General features: G+C 42.5%; 1 protein-coding gene across 1 annotated transcript; it reads right to left on the reverse strand.

Moving 5' to 3' along the window:
• Nucleotides 1-8,199: 8,199 nt before the first annotated feature.
• GPR101 (G protein-coupled receptor 101) lies at nt 8,200-10,305 on the reverse strand. The gene is made up of 2 exons (XM_088465855.1): nt 10,228-10,305; nt 8,200-9,967 (listed from the first exon to the last, which is right to left on the reverse strand). The coding sequence occupies exon 2, from the start codon at nt 9,707-9,709 to the stop codon at nt 8,438-8,440; it is 1,272 nt and encodes a 423-aa protein (XP_088321981.1). The 5' UTR covers nt 9,710-9,967; nt 10,228-10,305; the 3' UTR covers nt 8,200-8,437.
• Between the last annotated feature and the right edge of the window lie 11,066 nt (nt 10,306-21,371).

Here is a 21,371-nt window from a genome sequence, read left to right on the forward strand (position 1 = left end):
GGATCATACTTAAACTCTGAAACGTTGATAACTAATAAACTCTGAAACGTTGATCCCCCTACTGAGGGCACCGTGGCATGCTACACAGGAGTTCTGCTAAGTGTGAGTGTCGGATCAGCCCTGCCGGTGATTTAAAATGTTGGTATGTAAACAGAGGGGGAGATTATCACATTTTAGTTGTGATAATTAATACAACTCACCATATATCTTGGATTTTTTTTATGCAATTAAAATGTCATAATACAAAGATGGAAATATGTGCTCAGAAAATTTGGATAACCTGGTGTTGAATGTGTACATAAGTTGTACATTAGGAAAGAACAAATGTAATTTATCAAATGAATAAGTCGTATATGGTTTACAATCAGACCTACAGAATTTAAGTGTCCTTCTTTATGGTTGTGGATATAAAGACATAAAAATGTTATGGTACAATTGCCTCTCTCAGTCAATGTATATTTTCTGATATGTGATAGCCTTCACTCTTTGTTTCGCACTCTCAACGGTATTGATCTGCAGGAACCAAACACAGATTATCCGACAGCAGAAGCACTCATTAAAGTGAACTGTGGGGTCCATTAATATACCCTCATCATATCTCCTCTGCATGGACATTGCAAGCAAGAGATTTCAAAGCAGATGCATGATTTCATTAGTTCTCTCTTTTCCTCATATTTGCTACTTACTACATCTTTCCTACTATTATAACTGCCACTGAGGATGTGGAACACTCATTTGTCATCGGATGTTTTTTAGCAGATGGTAAAAAGTAGAATCTCACTCCGCTGTATGAGCAGTTCTTTTAGACCAGGCTTTTCTTTCTATCACATCAGATATGAGAGAGACAACATTGAGCTACAATATTTATCTATGTTATGAATGAGGAGATTGAAGGACTAGCATATTTTACATACTTAACCTGTGGGACCAAATTATTTTTGAATGTTATGGTGTTGTAGAAAATTTGACTACACCTATTATTTTTCACCCTTTGACAAAATACTATGATCACACTGATGATATCTCCAGGGATGATAGAGTGAATAATGAGAACAATGTTCTGGGGAACTAACATGATCAATTTATGGTGAGACTAATAATTTCTCTTTTGGGAGACATTCTATGTGCTTTAATTTTTGAAAATATATGTTATGTTTTAAAAAGGCAACTTAATAAATTCTGTTTTTAACAGATAAAAGAGTTTCCTTTCCCCCTTCTGTATAAGAAAAGAGAAAAAAAAACAAGTGCCAGACGGATGTATTTTCCAATATACAAGGATCCAATTGTGTAAGCTGCTGCCCACCACCTGGGAGTAATGCCATCACTCCCAAGAAAACACACACAGTGCTAAATGAGCTAGAAAAATAGGTGGAGAAAGCGCTGCATACAGAAAAGTCACTATAGGGATAATAATATAGATATTATTTTATCATAAATGTAGTAAAATAGAATCCAATATGTAGGGCAAGACATAGGCATTCTAAATTGTATAGCAATCTAATTCATAAAATATACAAAATGAACATCCACATATTGTGCAGGTGGACAAAAGTTTTGACGGTTCCACTAAATGGAACAATGGACCTCATTCAGAGTCGGTCGTAAGCGGCCGATAGGTCGTAGGGGAAAGGGGCCGGATATGCAAATGAAGTGATCGCAAGTTGCGTCGCTAAGATGGTATCGTTAGCTGAATGAACAAGGGTAAGAATCGACCATAAGACTAAAAATGCACCCCTACTCGATCGCAACACACGTCATCTCTGGGGTTATAAGGATTAATCAAGACCATCGGGGCCCATCGGAGCTGATCGCAGAGCTTAAGGCTGACCACGGCTCATTCTGTCACTCAAACTAACGACCTGGCTGTTTTCTAGGAGTGAGAAATTTCCGATCGCAACAGCTAGTTTGTGCACGCGCATTGCGAATCTTACGCATGCGCAGTTTAGCGAACATCGCTGGGTACGACCGAGCGGCCACTTACGACCGACTCTGAATGAGGTCCAATGTCTCACTCCAGAGGATATTGCTGATATAAAGTATCTAAAGATGGAGAGTAGGAGAACAGATCAGTACTTGTAGTGTCGATGTTACTGTATGTAGCAGTACGGAATGATGACTGCTATCAAGCACCGCCAGCTTTATTTGTTGATGGCATTTGACACATTGGACTTATATATAGACATCTATAATTTGTGTGATGAAATCTTGTACTCTGGTTATAATTATATTTAATTGCCTGTGCGAGACACTCTCTTTGCTTTTACTATCCCCATATATCTTACCTGGCTGTTATTAACCAGATAAATTGTATAATTAATTAAGGGCTCATTCATACAATCACTTTGTCATGCTCCAATACAGATATTACAAGATGTGAGCACACTGGTTGTGTAATTATTGGGATAATGAAATGCAGTCAGACTGAAATGCTGAAGATTGTACACGCATGACTTTCCAGATCATTGCTATGACTCGCTATTACATTGCCTCTAGTGTGAACAGAAGAGGCGTGTATAGTCTGGGAACAGTATCCACATGATTTTCAGACCTGTTTGCTGACAGAACATTCTCTCTAAAACTTGGTGTGAGTAAATTCTGAAAAAGTGCTTAAATGAACAATCTCTTACAGATGAGTTGCTAGGCCCGATACCACATCAACAGTAGGAAATTACCATCTCATATTAGCCGGGAACTACAAGCTTATATATATCTTTATTGTATATGTTGATGTTTTTATTTGAATGATTTAGGAACTTATTATTTTCTCTGTGGCAGCATGACGATACAGTGGTTAGCATTGTTGTCACCCAGCACTGGCACCATGGGTTTGATTCAGACCAGGGCAGTAACTGTGTTGAGTTTGTATGTTCTCTCCATGATTGTGTAGGTTTTCTTTGGGTGCTCTGGGTTTCTTCCCATACATCAAAAACATACTGGTAAATTCACTGGATTCTGACAAAACAGGAGCCTAGTGTGTGTCAGGGTTTGTGCAGTATAGAATTTAGACTGTAAGCTCCAATAAAATAGGACTGATGAGACTAATGCAATGTCCTGCCAGAAGCTCTGCGTAATGTGGTAGGACTATACAGATAAATGGTAATAAATAATGTTTTAATTTACAACCCAGAGATGCTGCCCATATTGCCACACAATGTACCAGGAATACACCAGAAAACATAGTTAATTTGTTATTATTTTGTGCACAACTGACAGTATTTTTTGTTAAATCAGATACTTTGTTTATTGAATAATTCAGTACAAATGTTTTCTGTCCTGTAGTTTACACCAGTAAATGCTATTTTCGTATAAAGTGCATAAAAAAGCAGTTTGAATGCCATGAGATAGAGAGATACAATTTTGGGTATCTCTATGTGGAACTCTAATTCACAGCATAATAGCTGGGGTGCCACAAATCACCCAAGTCTATAGGGGCCCATACATCAACAATCAATCAGCCCAATTCTGCATTTTGCCAATGATTGTGTCAAAAAATCAGCACAAACCAACATGTTGGAAATCCTCAGTTCACCGATTTTGATCCAAAAATTTTTAGGAATCAGTGATTTGAGGAATTCATGATTGTTGGATTTTGCAGATCATCAATGAAATAGAGATCGAGGAATCGGGCAATTGGTGTATGGGTTGTATAAGAGTAATAGGAACACCCTTTTTTAACATATAAAGAGAATTCTTTATCAAAAAATAAAGATTAACACCATCTAAAACAAAAAAAGTATAAATTTCGGTGGAGATAAATTAGATATAATATAGAACAAACTTTAACTTAGCACGAGTGGGTGTATATCCCCCTCCACCGTGAATGTTAAGGTCATGGGTCAGGGGATTAACACTCACTTATATCACTTTTACACCTAAATTCCGGGTCTGACCCGGAGTTGGAACAGGGTTCCAATCCGGATCAGACCTGGAAATTAGCCGGCGCCGACCCAGGATATTCCCGAGTCGGCGCCATTCACACCGGAGGCTAGTCTGCATAGACCCGGCTTTTCCAGCGTTGAAGTGGACGTTTGGAGATGATGTCATCTCAAGCGCCATTGATGCTGGACCAATCGGCCGGCATGCGGCGCGCTCCAGGTCATCGTGAGCCGCAGCACACCATTCACACTGCAGGGTTTCATAGGTTACTCCCGTGTTAAACCCTGCTAGTTACCTGGGTTGGATTGCCGGGTCACTCAACCCGGCGATCCAACTCTCTCCCCTTTTACACCAAGGAGCTACCCGGGCTAACCCTGAAATAACCCAGGTTTTAGCTCCGGTGTAAAAGGGGTACAAGTTTGCTGAGAATGTAAAATAAAGTGAGACAATCAGACGCACCTGGGACCCCCACAGTTCTGGCAGACGGAGTGTGGAAGGCATGTAAGCATTCATTTATTTATCCTGTGCAAAACTCACAAAACTATATTTTTAGTTTTAGATGGCGTTATACTTTAAACGGGATGCGGTCAGAATGCCGACCGCTTTAAACTTACATTGTTAAATAATGTACATAAAATTTGTTATTATAATTGTATTCTTTGTTGCAACTCTGTAAGTTCTATGTTCTATGTAAAGCTGCAAAGAAGTTGAATTTAAATGTTGATTGTCACCCATATTGCAAATACATAATAAAACATCTGCAAATAATCTTATTATCAATTGATTTGAAGACAGCTGTCCTATAAGAAATGTACTTATTAAAGTCTTATTACTTTATTTTTGCACTACTATCTTGTGTGTTTCGGAAATATCTCACTCTGTCTAATCGGGATGGATTGTTTTAGGCTCATTAGTGCCAACAAATACCTGACTTATTGTGAGCACTGCTTCCTCTGAGTCTATTGATCTGGAAATTATAGTTGAAAAATGTAATGTAATTTCCAGGGAAAGTCCATTGTACTTGCTTGCACTGGAGTGCGGATTCTTTGAGCCTGATTCAGAGCTGAACGCTCTGACCAGAGCGCTCGCTCTGAATCAGGGCCCTCCTACCTGTTTTTGGAGCGTCCTCATGGATGCTCGCATAGCTGTGGGTTACCACCCACAGCTTATGCGAGCGTCCATGATGATGGTCGCGATGGTCAAAGACCATCGCGACCATCTGGCTTGCGACGTTACTCTGCGGTAGGGTCTCGCTGCCGCAAGCTCAGGAGTGATTTTGGCTCTATCAGAGCCAAAGTCACTCCCACTGAGATCATTACTGATGTCAGTGGGGCCGGACTCAGACGGTAGGCGCTCCCATGGGAACGCCTCCGTCTGGCCGCCATGCCCCTGGCACGCCCACCAAAGGGGGCGTGCTGTCAGTCACCATCAACAGCACGCCCCCTTTGGTGCGAGACCCCGAGCGACGTATTTCTCATCGCTCGCCGGGTCTCGCGCATGCGCACGATGGAGCTCCCTCCGTCTGAATGACCCCCTTAGTTCAGTCCTTTAGGGTCTACTTCTCATTAATTTTAACTTTAAGTCTTCTGTTGTCAGCATTTGAAGTTTGGGGGGATCAAATCACTAAGCAATGTGCGGTATTGGAACCTGTCTCTGTGGTATATACCAAGGAGCATATTCAAATGTCTCTATTATTTTTTTTCCCTCTGCGTGTGAGCATTTAAGTCATAATTACATGTTGTTGGGGTGAAATTCTGCAAAGTGCAGAATAATGGGTTCAAAGATGTGAGCCAGGGTATATGGGGGTGCTGTATGGATGGGACAAGAGGTTTTAACAATTTTTTTAAGTGATTTAAAATTACTAAAAATTAGCTTACATGTATACTTATGCACCCCTAAAATAACAATTATTTGCTTAAAAAATATATTTCTCTGATTGTTTAACTGTTCTTAAAAAATTTAAAAATCATCCATTTTAAAGCTTTTAAAAGCACCAAATAGTTTTGTTTTGGTCAGTAAAAGATATCCATAATGTTATCCAATATTAATACGCCTGTTTTTACGGTACAGGCTTATTTCCCCTTTTTTTACTTTCCCGCGGGTTTTTGCAGGTAAAATGAATGCGGACAATTTTTTTTACAATTGGATAACATGAGAATCGGGAGCACGCATAGCCATGTTAATCCAAATTTTTTGTTGCAAAAATCTTGCGCCCAATTGAATATGTCACAAAGAATACACATATTCCATCATTTTATAAAGCCAAAAGTTTTAAGTAGAATAAGATGGTCAAAACTTCATCTTTGGTTTAAAGATCATCTAAAGATAGTTCCTTTATGCACAGCTACATTGATAGTTTTTTTTGTTCAGTACAACCATGCACTATGGACTTTTCCTAGCAAGTCCTAGAATTTCCACATTGTTCCAGGTACAGTGGGCCTGTCTCTGGTATCATTCATAGGAGCACTTAGAAAAAAAAGTACTGTGATCTAAATTGACTACTACAAAGGCAAACTGCTTACAAAATATTGCAGGCACTGGGATCATTGATCATTGATCCCAGTGCCTAATTGAGTCTGCTTTACATGAGCACTAGTGTAACTCACAGTCAGAGCAAGACAATGGAACATTGTGCAAGTACCAAGAATATTGATCCCAGTGTCTGCACCTAGAGTCAGATTTAGCAGTCACAGGGCCCCACAGCAAATTCTAATGGTGGGGTACCCAGCACTGCTCCAAGGGCCCTCTATATATATTCAGGGACCAGATTATTGCACATAGGAGATTCATTTAGGCATTAGGTTTCATGGCAGTGGAACTGAAAGCCCACATGGGCCCCACTGTGAGTACCCTGATACTCGCTCATGCTGAAAAGACAAGAGTGAGGGCTTCCAGAGAAGATGGTCCACACGCTACTTAATAGTTACACCGCTGACTGCAACTATCTGTTATCTACATAGACAGTCAGGCCAAAATATATGGCTTTTCAATGTTCAGCTAGATATGTGGCTTACACTATCGCCCATGTGAACATCAGACAGATGCAACTATTAGGATCAATATTCCTGGCTATTTCTTGTGTAAACAGCAGATGCATGTGGGCACAGGAAACAACGACCCCATTACTTGCATGATTTTCAGAGAAGTTTGCTTGTATCACTGTACTATTACTATACAACACAGCTTGAGCAAACACTTTTAAAGCACTACTTGGAGCTTGTTCTGATGAGTTATTACAAGAATAAGCTCATTGTTGCATTCCAACCTGATCTGCATAATCTACTGGTAAGATAAAAACACTAAGGGGTCTATTTATCAAAATACGCAATAAGGCTGCACAACTTATCAAACAAACCCAAGTTTAACTAATCCATTGGAGAAATGTATTATTGCTCTTATGCTGGGACAGCAGCTCTGATAAGCTGCTGTCACAGCAAAGCCTAACTCTGATAGTTTTGCCACTAACACTAGGGGTGAATGTGTACACTGCCAGGGTCCATCCAACCAGTGGTACTGATCATACATGACATTAGGTCACATGTGCTCTGTGAGGGCTGGAGAAGGCAGAGGAATCCGAATGGAGCCCTCTTTCTATAGGAAGGCGCAGGGCACAGCAGGTTGATGCTATCATCTGACTATTGCCTTAGTTCCTGTAGTCAAGCTCAGAAAGCTTTCAGCTTTCGGAACTTGATAAATTGCATAATTACAACATTCCCATCTGGTCTAAAATTACATAGCAAATATCAATGATATCTCCTGCGTTAATGGCTTGGTAAACAGATACTACACTTGAAGATAAAGCAAACATGCAGAAGCTGTTATTCCTGCATGTTTTATGGGTCTGGCACTTTGATAAATAGGCCCCGAAATTTGTTGATCGACAATTTTCCATCTTTTTGCTGTGATTTAGGCAGACGGGTACATATATAGTGAACAATAATCTAAATTTCTGCACATTTTGAAGAGCAGTTTACTCATCTCACATTGCGTTTAGAAAATGACATAAGTACATTTTTGCTATATGCTCATCTGAACAAGCCCCTGTAATGCTGCAATTAAAAGTTTCTGGCTTGAAGTTAAATTATGTTCCATCTCACAGGCATTAATAATTAGTAAAAATACATAAAAATGACAAAAACTAACAAAAATAAAATATAGCACTTATACTATGGAAGAACATATTTCTACCATGTATTTACAGGCACCATTAAATGTTGCAAACAGACAGATTCCCTTTATAATTCAGAATTTGTAACAATATCAAGTTTATTATATAGCTAGAATTTTCTGGTTCTCTTTTTATTACAAAACTAGTTTGTCAATTTAATACACCTACTATGAAAGACAATGTTTGCCCCCACAATTTAACAGATTTGACTCTTTCATTGCCAAGAAAAACCCCACATGTAATGCCTCGCACTACAGTCTTCTTTTTTGCCAGCAATGAAGTGGTTAAACTGCACACAGTACCACTACATTTTATACCCACTTTTTTAATACAGAAATCCCAACATATTTACTCCATTACATAGTTTAGAAACTTTTCACTCAAGCCAATTGTTTAGCAGCTAATGAGTTGTGGTAAATCAAAGTCTGTCTTTTGCTCAGTCGTTTGTTTTTCTGGAGATATATTGGCAGAACTGATTTCCTTTTTGCTGTCTTTTATCTTTAGATTGTTTAGGCTTTTCCCAGTGATTACCGATACAGTAGTTTCTTCCTCCAGGAATTTTACTGTAGGGCCAGTGGAGAAGTGAGACTGAAATATTCTGCCATCTGTGAGAATAATATAACTGTCTACTATGGCATTTTGAGGATGCACCTGCTTACAAAAAAACCCATGCAGTAACAAAAGAAACTCCTTTTTCAGGCTCTTGTGCATATATCCATATATGTAGGGATGGATGCAACACTGTAGGAAAAATAGAACCAGGACTATAGAGGTGACCCACTTGGGGATGATTGTACCGGCACAAGAGGAGACAATGCTCAGAACACTATAGGGACCCATACTAATAATATAGGATGACAAAATAGCAAAGATCACCTTAGCTGCTTTGCAATGGTACAGTGGTCTGTGGTGATTTGTTTTGTCGTGTGTGTTTAATGCAGAAGATCTTGTCCCATCTGACCTGTCACATCCATTTGCCTGCACTGGATGAACTAATGCATTTTGCCTCCTGGCTGCCCTGAACACCATGCCATAGCAGGCCAGCATGATGCCCACTGGTAGGATGAAGGAGAATAAGGCGCTGAGCAGGGTGTAGGAGTAACTTGAAGCCCACAAGACTTTGCAGTAGTGGCTTTGGAAATCAAATTCAACTTTGCCCCATCCATAGAGGGGAGGGGTACTCTGGAGGAGGCTGAGGAGCCAGGTGAAGAAGATCAGCAGGCTCCCTCTCTTTGGGGTCATCTTGGTGGGGTAGGACAATGGGTGGATGATGGCCAGGTACTTGTCGACAGAGACTACCGTGATGGTGTTCACCCCTGCAAAGGCAAAGAGGTGCATGAGCACCACCACCGCCCCACAGAGGCCGTGCTCCAGGGGCCAGATGTCTGGCAGGGAGGTGACAATAACACAGGGCATCACCAGCACCGTCTGCAGGAGGTCGGCCACCAGCAGGTTGAAGATGAAGCGGTTGGCCACCTGCAGCAGCTGCGGCTTGCGATGGAAAACCACCAGCAACATAATGTTCCCGAAGAGAGACAGGCAGAGCAGGGAGATAATCAGGGCGATCCTGAGCACCGTGTCCGGCATGGAGGGTGATGCTGCTGCATCTGCTGGGTAGTCATGGCTCTGGTTCCCGGTGGCCCTCCGCTCAGCCAGCCTCTGCATGGTGGACCCCAAAGCCCCCCGATCACACCTCCTCTTCCATCATCTGGTAAGGGGCGACGGGCTGTGTGCCGCAGCTGACAGGAGAGTGCTGGCGATGGGGCTTATTCTATCCTTACATGCTCTATGGCACGCAGTGTGCTGTGTACGTCCATCATGTGCTGTGTACATCCATCATCCTTTCCACTGCATCAGGAGCACTTAGAGCACATACACCGGTACTTCACAGGGTGCCCATGGTCATTTCTTCTCCAGAGAGGCCTATGTAATGAATGCAGACATTATAAAACTGTGAAACGCAGGGATTTGAGGATATATACATCTGCACTATTCTAAAAAGCAATGCCAGTGTCACTGATGAAAATAAATAAATATATATATATATATATATATATATATATATATATATATATATATATCCTAATGGTAAGGGCTATACACTATACCTAGATAGAACTTCCCTTTCGTGCATTGTTGATCTATAATAAGGGTAAGAAGGAAACCTACAAGAGTCTCTTTACCTGTTGATGAGCATTGTCTTATCCCCTGTAGTCCTGAGGAAGGTGATACAATGATAGATCTGTCTTCATACCCCCTCCCCGTTGTGTCTATTTCTGTGGTTTGGACAGCTCAGTGGTGCTGGAGAGAAATCAGCCCTCTCCCCCCCTCCTCTTCCTCCCCCTCCTCTCCCCTGTCTCTCCAGCCCTCCCCCCAATGCTCCCTTACTCAGAAGCTATGGAGATGCTTTTTAGCAAGCAGAGGGAGCAGAGTCTTTCTCTCACCACCAGCAGATTGCTGCATTAAAACATTTTACATATTTCCTTCTCTAATGACTTTCAATGTTAAATAATGAAGTTGGCAGGGTTTCCTCAGCCCCTGGCGGTAGCCATTGTGCAGTACAGATTTGTCTCATTGTCTATCAGGCCGTGCCAATGTGTGCCTGCACCCGGCTAATGTGACACATATTTAATAAATGTGCCCTATACGACACTGGGACTAATTACATGTGATGTTCTGCATCTGAGCGGATAACTTATCACACACATTGCCATTAGGAGTACCAGCAGTCATATAATAATTAAGTCGTTTGCCATGACAGCGTAATTTCTACTTTTATTTCATTTTCTCACAGATACCAACAAACCCACAGATTATTATCACACGTCGGTCTTCACAACTGCCTGGAAAAGTACGTTTTTGGTTCATTATGTACTCCTTAGCGCTGTCATTTTGGGGATGGATTGGCTCATTGTAAGCACTCGCTTCCCACAGCACTTATCTTCTGACATATTTTTGTATTACTAGACTGTAATCTTTACACAAATGGATATGAAATATTGCCAATAAAGCAATTTTACATAGATATCGTGTGTTTATACCAATACAGCTAAATGGCTAAATGGACATTGAAGAGGACAAACTGTAATCATTACTGTGATTGTAATAAAGAGGATTTATTTTTGTTAGGTTACGGGCCTGTACATTTTATTAAAAATACACACAGTACTGAAGACACAGTTATGTAATAAAAAAGGTACTATGTGCACAAATGGTGTGTAACCCATAGTAACCAATAAGATTCCTTCATGTTGCTTAGTGCGTCTAGAGGATGACATTAAACATTTGGTTACTTTTGGTTGTTAAGGTAACATTTATGCACAAAGCACAGATTTATTAAATATTTCCCTGAATGTTTCGTAGGCATCTTGTTAAGTATAGCAAGGAAGGTAATACTTATGCTGGGCATACACTATACAATTATCTGTCAGATATCAGTCCAATCTGGCTGGTTGGAATGAAAATCTGGTAATGTATGGGAGCAAATGACAATCGAACATTGTTCACAAACAATGGAAAACAGACAAAAATGGACGTTCAGCCAAATTGGTTAAATAAAACAAATTTAACCAATTTGCACAATCGTTTTTGTCTGTATTCTGGTGTTTAAAACCATATAATCGATTGTCATTTGCTTCCATACATTACCAGAATTTCATTCCAACCAGCCGTATTGGACAGGTATCTGACAGATAATTGTATAGTGTATGCCCTGCATTAGTAATTCCAAGTAGTCCTTCATAGTCTGGGTAAATTTATTAAAGCTTCTAAAACAGACAAGTAGTGGTATTGCACAGCATGGAAAAGACAAATGCTAGCTAATATCTGATTGGTTGCTGTGGGCAACACCACCAGTTTCTTACTTAAGGGCCCATTTATCATTGTATATTTGAGGTATAATCCCTGAAAACACCAGTTTTCGCGGGTTAACCACAAATATTTAGTATCCCCCCGGATGTACAGTATCAAGGAGGGACCGCATTCCTCCATTCCCGCAGGCAGCCGCATCCCCCATAGGTTTCTATGGGGGACGCGATGCTGCCAAATTTACAATATCCGGAATGCGATGCATTCCAGATATTGGCTCCCGCAGCTAACACCATCTGAAGATGACGTTAGCCACTGTAGCCTATAGGTGACATCGCGCATAATTAGCCGGCGGAGGGTTCCTCTGGAATGTCATGCCCAGATTGCATTGCAATAGCGATCATTTTTAAATGGGGGACTTAAAGTGTTATTCTGAAGCCTAGAGCTGCTACCAAATTTACCATGTGACAGCTACAAATTTCATTAGCACTTCATAGATTTCATACAGACATCTGTATGTAAAAATATTTTCAAGAACAGTACAAAGCTACCATCAAATATGTATATTGAATATATTTATTCTTACTGTCCAATGCAGGATTATAGATGTGTAATGCATAGATATAAATGAGCACATTTTTCATGCACTTCATGTACATTAAAGTGGAACAGAAAAATATCATCTATATCAGATCAAACACATGGCTGTTTAAATCTGCACTTCTGTGATTGCAGCCTGCACTCTATGAATAAGACATAACAATCCCAGAAAGGAACACATATACAAATGCTCTCTCAGGGTCTGTTCAGGTGTGCTCCATTTGAGACCTATGTAGCCAAGAGGTTCCCAAATGCAGTCCTCAAGGCTCCCCAACAGGTCAGGTTTTAGAGATGTCCATGATTGAGAACAGGTGGTTAAATCAATTTGTCTGAGGTACTAATTAAGTCACCTTTGCTCAACCATGGATATCTCTAAAACCTGAACAGTAGGAAACAGATGCTGGAGCCAGGCCCATAACTAGGAGTGTGCGAGCGGTGTGGCTGCACAGAGCGCATTGCTCTATGGGCGGCACCGCCGCTCACCCACGACTCCCTGCATCTGGCTAGCAGGGTGCCTAGAATGGCACCCTCGGAGTATCCTGAGGATGCTCCAGCCATTGCTGTAATCACGTGACATCACACGGAGGGAATGTGGTCTGCAATGGGCGCACAAGTTACAGCGCTGACTGGAGCACATGGTAAGTCCTTGATATATTGGCATATTGTGTTAGTATTAGTAATGTTAGGGACCTATTTGATGGGATTCAACTTTATTGCGGTGGATGGACCCACGTGTTTAACCAAACATAAGCTAAGAACCTCAGTTATACTCCATGTTATTTGCAGAGTTTATTATATCTGTTTTATCATTGCTTTTAGTGCTTACAATGGGCATCTTATTTTTCCTGCTTGGCACTACAATTCTCAGCATGGTAGCACCTCTTTCCCCTGTATTTGTGTTTTTGCACTACTCATGCTCCATAGCATGCATTTCCATTGCATCTATAGTTCTGACCGAATAGATGTAACTGGGCTTTCAGGGGGCATTCTCCTGTAGGCAAATCTCAGTGACATGCTGAAAGATCTGAGGGCTTATTCTGAGTCACAGGCAAGTTGTAATGAGCACAGATCTTGCAGATTTCAGCATCCTGCGCAAGCGCCACAGTAATGGTGCGTACACAAGGTATGATAAAAATGCACAATATGAATGATAACTATATTGTTCATATGGTTATTGTTCAGATCATTCATTTTATGGTGCCTACAAACCTTCAAACGACCAGCGATGCACGGGCATGTATGGACAATATCGACCAGGTTACATAGGGACCCGCAATCGTTGATCGTCGGTCGCTGGCTTGTCGTTGGTGATATGGTGGTGTGTTGGATGATCGATATCGATCATCCAGCACATCGGGAAGGTGCAGGGAGATCAGTCAGCGGTATTGCTAACTGATCGTATCGTGTGTACGCACCATAAGAATCAGCTAGTGCATGCGGATTGACTCATTTGTCAACAGACCGCACTGTCCAAGAAATGGGTGTTTCTGGGCGGTGACAATGTGAGCGCACTAGCTCTTCTGTCTCATGGGAGTGTTATGGGAGTGTCGGAGGAATGTATGGTGGTGGCTTCCATGCTTCATCATAGCGTGCGGATAGAAATTGGATGGATGTTATGTACCCAGCATGGGGAGGGTGTAAGTACAAATACTAATGATGATGGATGAGGCTGCAGACGTAAAAGCAGTGGGCGGGATAGGCTTCCACACGCAGGCGCACAGACTTTTAGCATACATATTCAGATTCTCGCATTAGCATAAGGAAGTCAGTAGGCTCCCGAGGGCAAACGGAAAAGCATCCGTGAATGCGTCTGACTGAATCGGGCCCAGTATATTAATGATGGAGGCACCAATTACATTGTACACTAGTAGCACTACAAGTGCCAGCATGCATGTGCCTCCCTCATTAAATAAATAAGATGGCCTCATTTAACATAAAAATATTTTTGCCCACACTATTTAATTTATAAATAATATTGTCCCATTAGTATCTACTAATATTATATTGAATGTGTAATAAAAATGTTGCTCTTTATTATTTTTTATTCATTTGTCCACCAGTGATAAAGTCATAAAAACATGTTCCCCCTAAATATATTTATTGTTTGAGCCACTTAGTTAAATGTTAATTAGTGGTGATTAAATACAAATTATTATTGTGCCCCTTTATCATGATCTGGGTGGATAGATGGAATGGGTATGTAATGCCAGCTGTCGGGATGCCTCCTGTCACACTACCGACAGTGGCATCCCGATGGTTGGTATGCCGACAGGGGTCGGATAAGTATACTTACCCTCCCCCTTCTCCCCCTAACCCTCCATTTTTGCAGCCTAACCCTAACCCTCCCCACCCCGCACCCTAACCCTCCCCGTTACTGCAAAAACCTAAGTTTCCCCCCTTTGTGCCTAACCCTAACCCTACCCCCTTAGTGCCTCACCCTAACCCCCCCAGTGGTGCCTCACCCTAACCTCCCCTCCAATACCTAACCCTAACCCCACTACACTGCCTAAACCTAAGCCTCCCTCCCCCCCACGCGGCTAACAATATGGGCGCCCCAGACTTACCTAGTTTGGGCTGGCGTCCTTCTATATCCGATGCCTATCTTTATCCCGATGCGATTTGGCAACCAGAACAACATGAAGAGGGTCACTGGCCATTACTGTGATGGTATAGTAGCTAGAGCTACACTAACAGTTATGGCCAGGTAAATGAGCATGCAGCACTGAGCGGTAATAACTTTACAACATATTAAATTGGAATTATCTTTTAAACTACAACTATTTGTGGTTTATTATAATAAGACCCATATGTATTGGGTTTCCACTGTATGGCAAACAGTGATCTGTCATCATTCTACATAATAATATGGGACAATTCTATTCTAGTTGATGCAAATTAGAGCTTGGTGGCCACGTTAATAGAACTGCAGAGCCGGATGAATCATCCCATAACACTGTGTGCACACACCTACATATTGTGCCACAGCTGATGTAAGGATTGTATTTTTAATGAATAGTCTGGCTAAACAAAATGATTCTATAACCTTAGTGCTATTAGAGAGTGTCTAAATTGAAAACCACTGATATAAAATACCAGGATCATGTAACAATGTAATTAGATAATAGTTTCCAACATTTAGATACAGTTTCCAGGGATACATTGAGGCTGGTCAGGAAAACCTGTACACATCACACACATTACCATTGAGATGAATGCAGGTTATAAGACCTGAAGGTATGACTTGTTGAACATATTAAAAATATGTTGCTATTTAAATTTAAAGTAGGCATTGAATTGATCTTAGCTGATTTACCAGGCAGGGTGATAGCAGGTAATAACAATTGTATCTAACATACAGGACTAAAGAAATAGTAACGGGCAGCTGCATCTTGTGATTTTTCACACTGAGCATACGCAGCTATGAGCAATTCCAGGTTGTATGCAGCTCAGTTGCATCTCCATATGTGGCTGACTGGGTGTAACTGGACGGTAATGGGACGTTTGCATGCAGGCTTAGGGGAAAATTTACCGAAGTGCAGGTTTTTAGAAGTGGAGTTGTTGCCCATAGCAACCAATCAGATTCTAGTTATTATCTTCTAGATTGTGCTAGATAAATAAGTAGAATCTGATTGGTTGCTATGGGCAACATCTCTACTTCTAAAAACCTGCACTTTAGCAAATATACCCCTTAGTGTTATGAGAGTGTGTAGATGGTATTGCAGGCTATGGAGAGTTTAGTGTACGCAGAGATCTGTCTGATTTGGTATGGATCTCTTGCACCAGGTATATGGCTGGTATAAATGTGCTCTGATAGTGATAGTGATGACCACCAGGGGCAGTTTAAAAGCAGAGAAGGTCCATGTGCAGCTTCTGTAAGGGCCCTCTCCTCTCCAGCAGCGCAAAAGACTCTGGCTTTGTGCCAGAGTCTACTTCACATACAAGCAGGTCTTCGGGAACATGGCGCACGCACTATATTTCCGGAGTCTTCTCTACTGCACATGTGCAAATCTCCCGGAAAATGGCAACGACTTTCTCTGGTGGATTGTGCCTGCAGCGCCAACCGGCTTGGCAGGACTCCAGAAAGGTAAGATAAATATGTGGTTGCAGGGTGTGCGGTGTGGGCCCGGCTGTTCCCAGGGGTCTGTGTGCACCACACACACTGCACCCATTATAGATATGCTAATGACAGCTACTTTCACTAGGGTATTCAGAGGGGTGGTGTATAGATGCATACAACTTTGCCCCAAGAGAATGTAAGTGCTGAGTACAGTACAGTTTAGCAGAGCTTGCTGAATTCTATTGAATTTCATAGTGCCAGATACAGATTCCAAACATGAGAAACCTTTAGCTCATAAAATAAAAGGGAATTAGTTGTACCGAATGTTATCACTGATGTAGGATCAATCTTGGTATCTGCAGTTGACTGTGACTTTTGGACCTCTGACAAAGGGGTCTATTTACTAAGCAGTGTTAGGAGACAGTGAAAAATAATAAGGTGCCATCCAATCAGCTCCCAACTTTCATTTTTCAAACACAGTCTGTGAGATTACCGTTGGGAGCTGATTTGCTGGCACCTTTTCACTTTTCACTCTGTCTCCTAACACTGCTTAGTAAATAGACCCATAAAGACCATTTAATATGGTCTCCTCCCAATGTCACTTGACTTGGCAGGAAAAAGGATATGGAAGCTCCTCGCATTAGGTTGGCTGACATCAGATTCCTTAAAGTAGTGTTCTAGCATAATAGCCACCCCATGCTATTGGTACTGGAAGAATGACCACATGTGTCAGCCCTGCTAAACAGGAATATTAAAGTAGAGTGAAGCATTAAGGGCCTGATTCAGCAAGAATCGCAAGGCTGCGTTTGCACGCACCCGCTGCAAAATATGTTAATGAATGTAACCGCACAGCAACCGCAGTGCTATACCAAGACGCACACCACTGTATAATGCTGCCCACTTCCCATTGCATACATCCACAATTCAGCGAAAACATCTGTAACATCAAGTAACATCGGACCCATTCGCACAGTTGTGGTTGATCATGACCTCCCGTACAAACTGCTAATCTTCCTGTTGCCATCTAGACCTCTGGCTGCAAATACAATCGCATGGGCTTAAATATGCACGCTCCTGTAACGGCGCTCAAACGCACCGACACGCCTGAATTTCACTGACCAACCCCCTGTCACACCCCCGAACAGTCACTTCCTGTCAATCACTGTATGATGATGCTGCGTGCTCACTGCGATCGCTTCCCCGTCTCAGTCAAATGTTCGCGCACTGCAATGCGGACACATGTGCAGTGCGAAGCAATCGGCCGGTTGCATGCAAATTTGCGGCAGCGTTCCTTGCTGAATCAGGCCCTAAGTGCCATAGAGGGTTTTGCTCTAATACTCAAAAATTCAAAATGTGAAAAAATGACCCAAGAACAGAATGCATTGTACATATGTATTTCTCAGATCATACAATTTATGAAACATTTTAAATTGACAATAAAACTATGCTCCACATATGCTTATGTTACAGATATACAAGTATGACAATTTCCTTTGTTATCAGGGTCCTACTGTGATGAATGGGGCTAGAGATCCCTACACTGATGACCTGATTCAGACCTGCTCGCTAGGAAGCGTTCGCACGCAGGCTGCCAATGTTTGCATTGTGCGCATACGTGTGCATCGCAGTGCGCGTGTGCGAACCAGTGCAGGTGATCGGGAAGCATTCACTCCCTGCGCATAGACAGCCCGGCTGAATGAGTGATAGGAGAAGCCGTTTGTGGGTGGTAATAGGAGCTGGCCACTGGTTTGCTGAGCGTCTTAACGCCGTTTCAGAGACGTACATAATTAAGAGGCAGAGTCATAGTACACGTCACTTGGTTGAATTTTACACTGAAGTGTTCGCAGTGCTTGCGGTAGGGTATGGTCAGCCACAAGTGCTGCAATCACTTGCGATGGTACCCGATGTACCGATGGTTGCATAAAATTCATTGAGATGACGTGCGCAAGTGGGCGTCTTTAGACTGGCTGGTGGGCATCTGTATACACAAAGCGATTGCATGCCAAGACATTGTGGGCGTGCTAATGCCTTGCCGTGCGATCACCTTACTTCCCGAATTTGCATACGCATCGAGCGAGCGGGTCTGAATCACGTCCTGAGTTCCTTATGTGTCTGATTCTAGGTCAGGTGCAAAGTGGGCGTGTTTGCTACCTTATGCTAATGTGATTTCCCATAGGGCTAATGCGAGGATCTGTGTGGCTTCAAGCGGGAAGCTGCTGCGCCCACTGTTTTTCCGTCTACAGCCGCAACCATCATCATTAGTATTGCCACTTGCACCAGCCCCTTTCTAGGCGGAAGAGATCCATCTGAAACCGGCTTCCCTTCTCCGTACGCACAAGTCAGAATAGCACGCTACATGCCCACAACACTTCCTTGACAAAAGGGGCATATTAGCATAGATCCCCTGTCTGAGCAGTGTCCCCCCACGTAGACCAACATCTTACCTTGTGAAGGCAGTTGGTAAGATGGCGCATGTGCAGAAAAGAGCAAAAGCTCTAGCAGGGTGCCAGAGTGTTTGCTTCACTGCATGGTGCCATCTTCCCACATTGTGCCAGAGTCTACTGCACATGCACAGGTCTCCGGTAACATGGTGTCCGCACCATGGTCCAAGAGTCTTCTCTACTGTACATGAGCAAATATCTGGAAACATGGCTACAGCACCACAGCACCGACTCGGGACTCCAGAGATGTTAGTATTAAATATGGGTGCAATGTGTGCAGTGTGCCCCCCCAACCCTGTGTGTACCGCGCACTCTGCCAGTGCTCTTTCTGGCCCAGAGCACTAAAATGTCTAGTTACGGCTCTGCCCAAGATGGCTGCCTTGTCTATCACTTTTGTGGATGGGATGGATAATCTGTGGTAGTGAGAACTATCTTATACCTTGTATTTCATAATTTGTTTTTTTAAATCCTGTAGCTCATAGTTTGCATTTACCCACTGTAACCATTGTAATTTAGATGGGATCCTCATTTGTAATGGGTTCTTTCTTGCAAATGTAAAGCACTGAGTCCTTTCCGAGAAATGTGCTATACAGTGCATCCGGAAAGTATTCCTTTGATATCTTGGCTGTGTGCTTAGGGTCGTTGTCCTGCTGAAAGATGAACCGTCACCCCAGTCTGAGGTCAAGAGCGCTCTGGAGCAGGTTTTCATCCAGGATGTCTCTGTACATTGCTGCATTCATCTTTCCCTCTATCCTGACTAGTCTCCCAGTTCCTGCCGCTGAAAAACATCCCCACAGCATGATGCTGCCACCACCATGCTTCACTGTAGGGATGGTATTGGCCTGGTGATGAGTGGTGCCTGGTTTCCTCCAAACATAACACCTGGCATTGATGAAAAATAGTTCAATCTTTGTCTCAGCAGACCAGAGAATTTTGTTTCTCGTGGTCTGAGAGTCCTTCAGGTGCACTTTGGCAAACTCCAGGTGGGCTGCCATGTGCTTTTTACTAAGGAGTAGCTTCCGTCTGGCCACTCTACCATACAAGCCTGATTGGTGGATTGCTGCAGAGATGGTTGTCCTTCTGCAAGGTTCTTCTCTCTCCACAGAGGAATGCTGTAGCTCTGAAAGAGTGACCATCGAGTTCTTGTTCACCTCCCTGACTAGGGCCCTTCTCCCACGATCGCTCAGTTTAGATGGCCGGCCAACTCTAGGAAGAGTCCTGGTGGTTCCAAACTTCTTCCATTTACAGATGATGGAGGCCACTGTGCTCATTGGGACCTTCAAAGCAGCAGATATTTTTCTGTACCCTTCCCCAGATTTGTGCCTTGAGAAAGTTCTGTCTCGGAGGTCTACAGGCAATTCTTTTGACTTCATGCTTGGTTTGTGCTCTGACATGCACTGTCAAGTGTGGGACCTTATATAGACAGGTGTATGCCTTTCAAAATCATGTCCAAACAACTGAATTTACCACAGGTAGACTCCAATGAAACTGTAGGAACATCTCAAGCATCTCAAGGATGATCAGTGGAAACAGGATGCACCTGAGCTCAATTTTGAGCTTCATGACAAAGACTGTGAATACTTATGTACATGTGATTTTTTTTTATTCAATTTGCAAAAATCTAAAAAAAACTTTTTACACGTTGTCATTATGGGGTATTGTGTGTAGAATTTTGAGGACAAAAATGAATTTATTCCATTTTGGAATAAGGTTGTAAAATAACAAAATGTGGAAAAAGTGAAGTGCTGTGAATAGTGTCCGGATGCACTGTATAAGAAAGCAATATTACTACTACTAATAATAATAATAATAATATTAATAAAATTAACCATTATGAAATGTTTAGTTTTTAGGGACCAATGAAACATTGGGGTCCAAGTACTAAAACTCCACTTATCGTGGAGCAAAAAATAGCTCCTGCTATGGTTGCAAACCAGGAGGCGGCTACTGCGATTGCTACTAGGAATAGCACCACCGGTGGCAGCAGGGACACATTTTGTGCTGACCGCACTGTGTGTAACTCACCTCTCTCTCGTCCCATGCAGCTGCAACAGAGAGAATTTTCTTTTATCAAAACTTTATTGACAAGCGGCCAAAGTGACAGAGTGGTCACTTCCTGCTTCTCCAGTGAGGAGAAGCAGATAACGGCAGCTAGGGGCAGACCCTCCAACTATACCGATTTGGCCGGTACAGTACCAGTTTTTAATGGTCTGTACCTGCAAAACAGGGGCTGTACACGCATGCGTGAGCCCGCTACGGCCGACAGCGCCGGTCGTAGCGGGTCTCTTTCCAAAGGGGGCGAGCTGTCAATGTTGATTGATAGCTCGCCCCGTTTGGAAGGCGGGCCGGGGGGTGGCAGCCCAAACGGAGGCGTTCCCATGGGAATGCCTGCCATTTGGCGGAGGCCCCACTGACATCACTA

This window comes from Taudactylus pleione, unplaced genomic scaffold, assembly GCF_031769625.1.
Source record: "Taudactylus pleione unplaced genomic scaffold, aTauple2 ptg000064l, whole genome shotgun sequence".
Classification (NCBI taxonomy): Eukaryota; Metazoa; Chordata; class Amphibia; order Anura; family Myobatrachidae; genus Taudactylus; species Taudactylus pleione.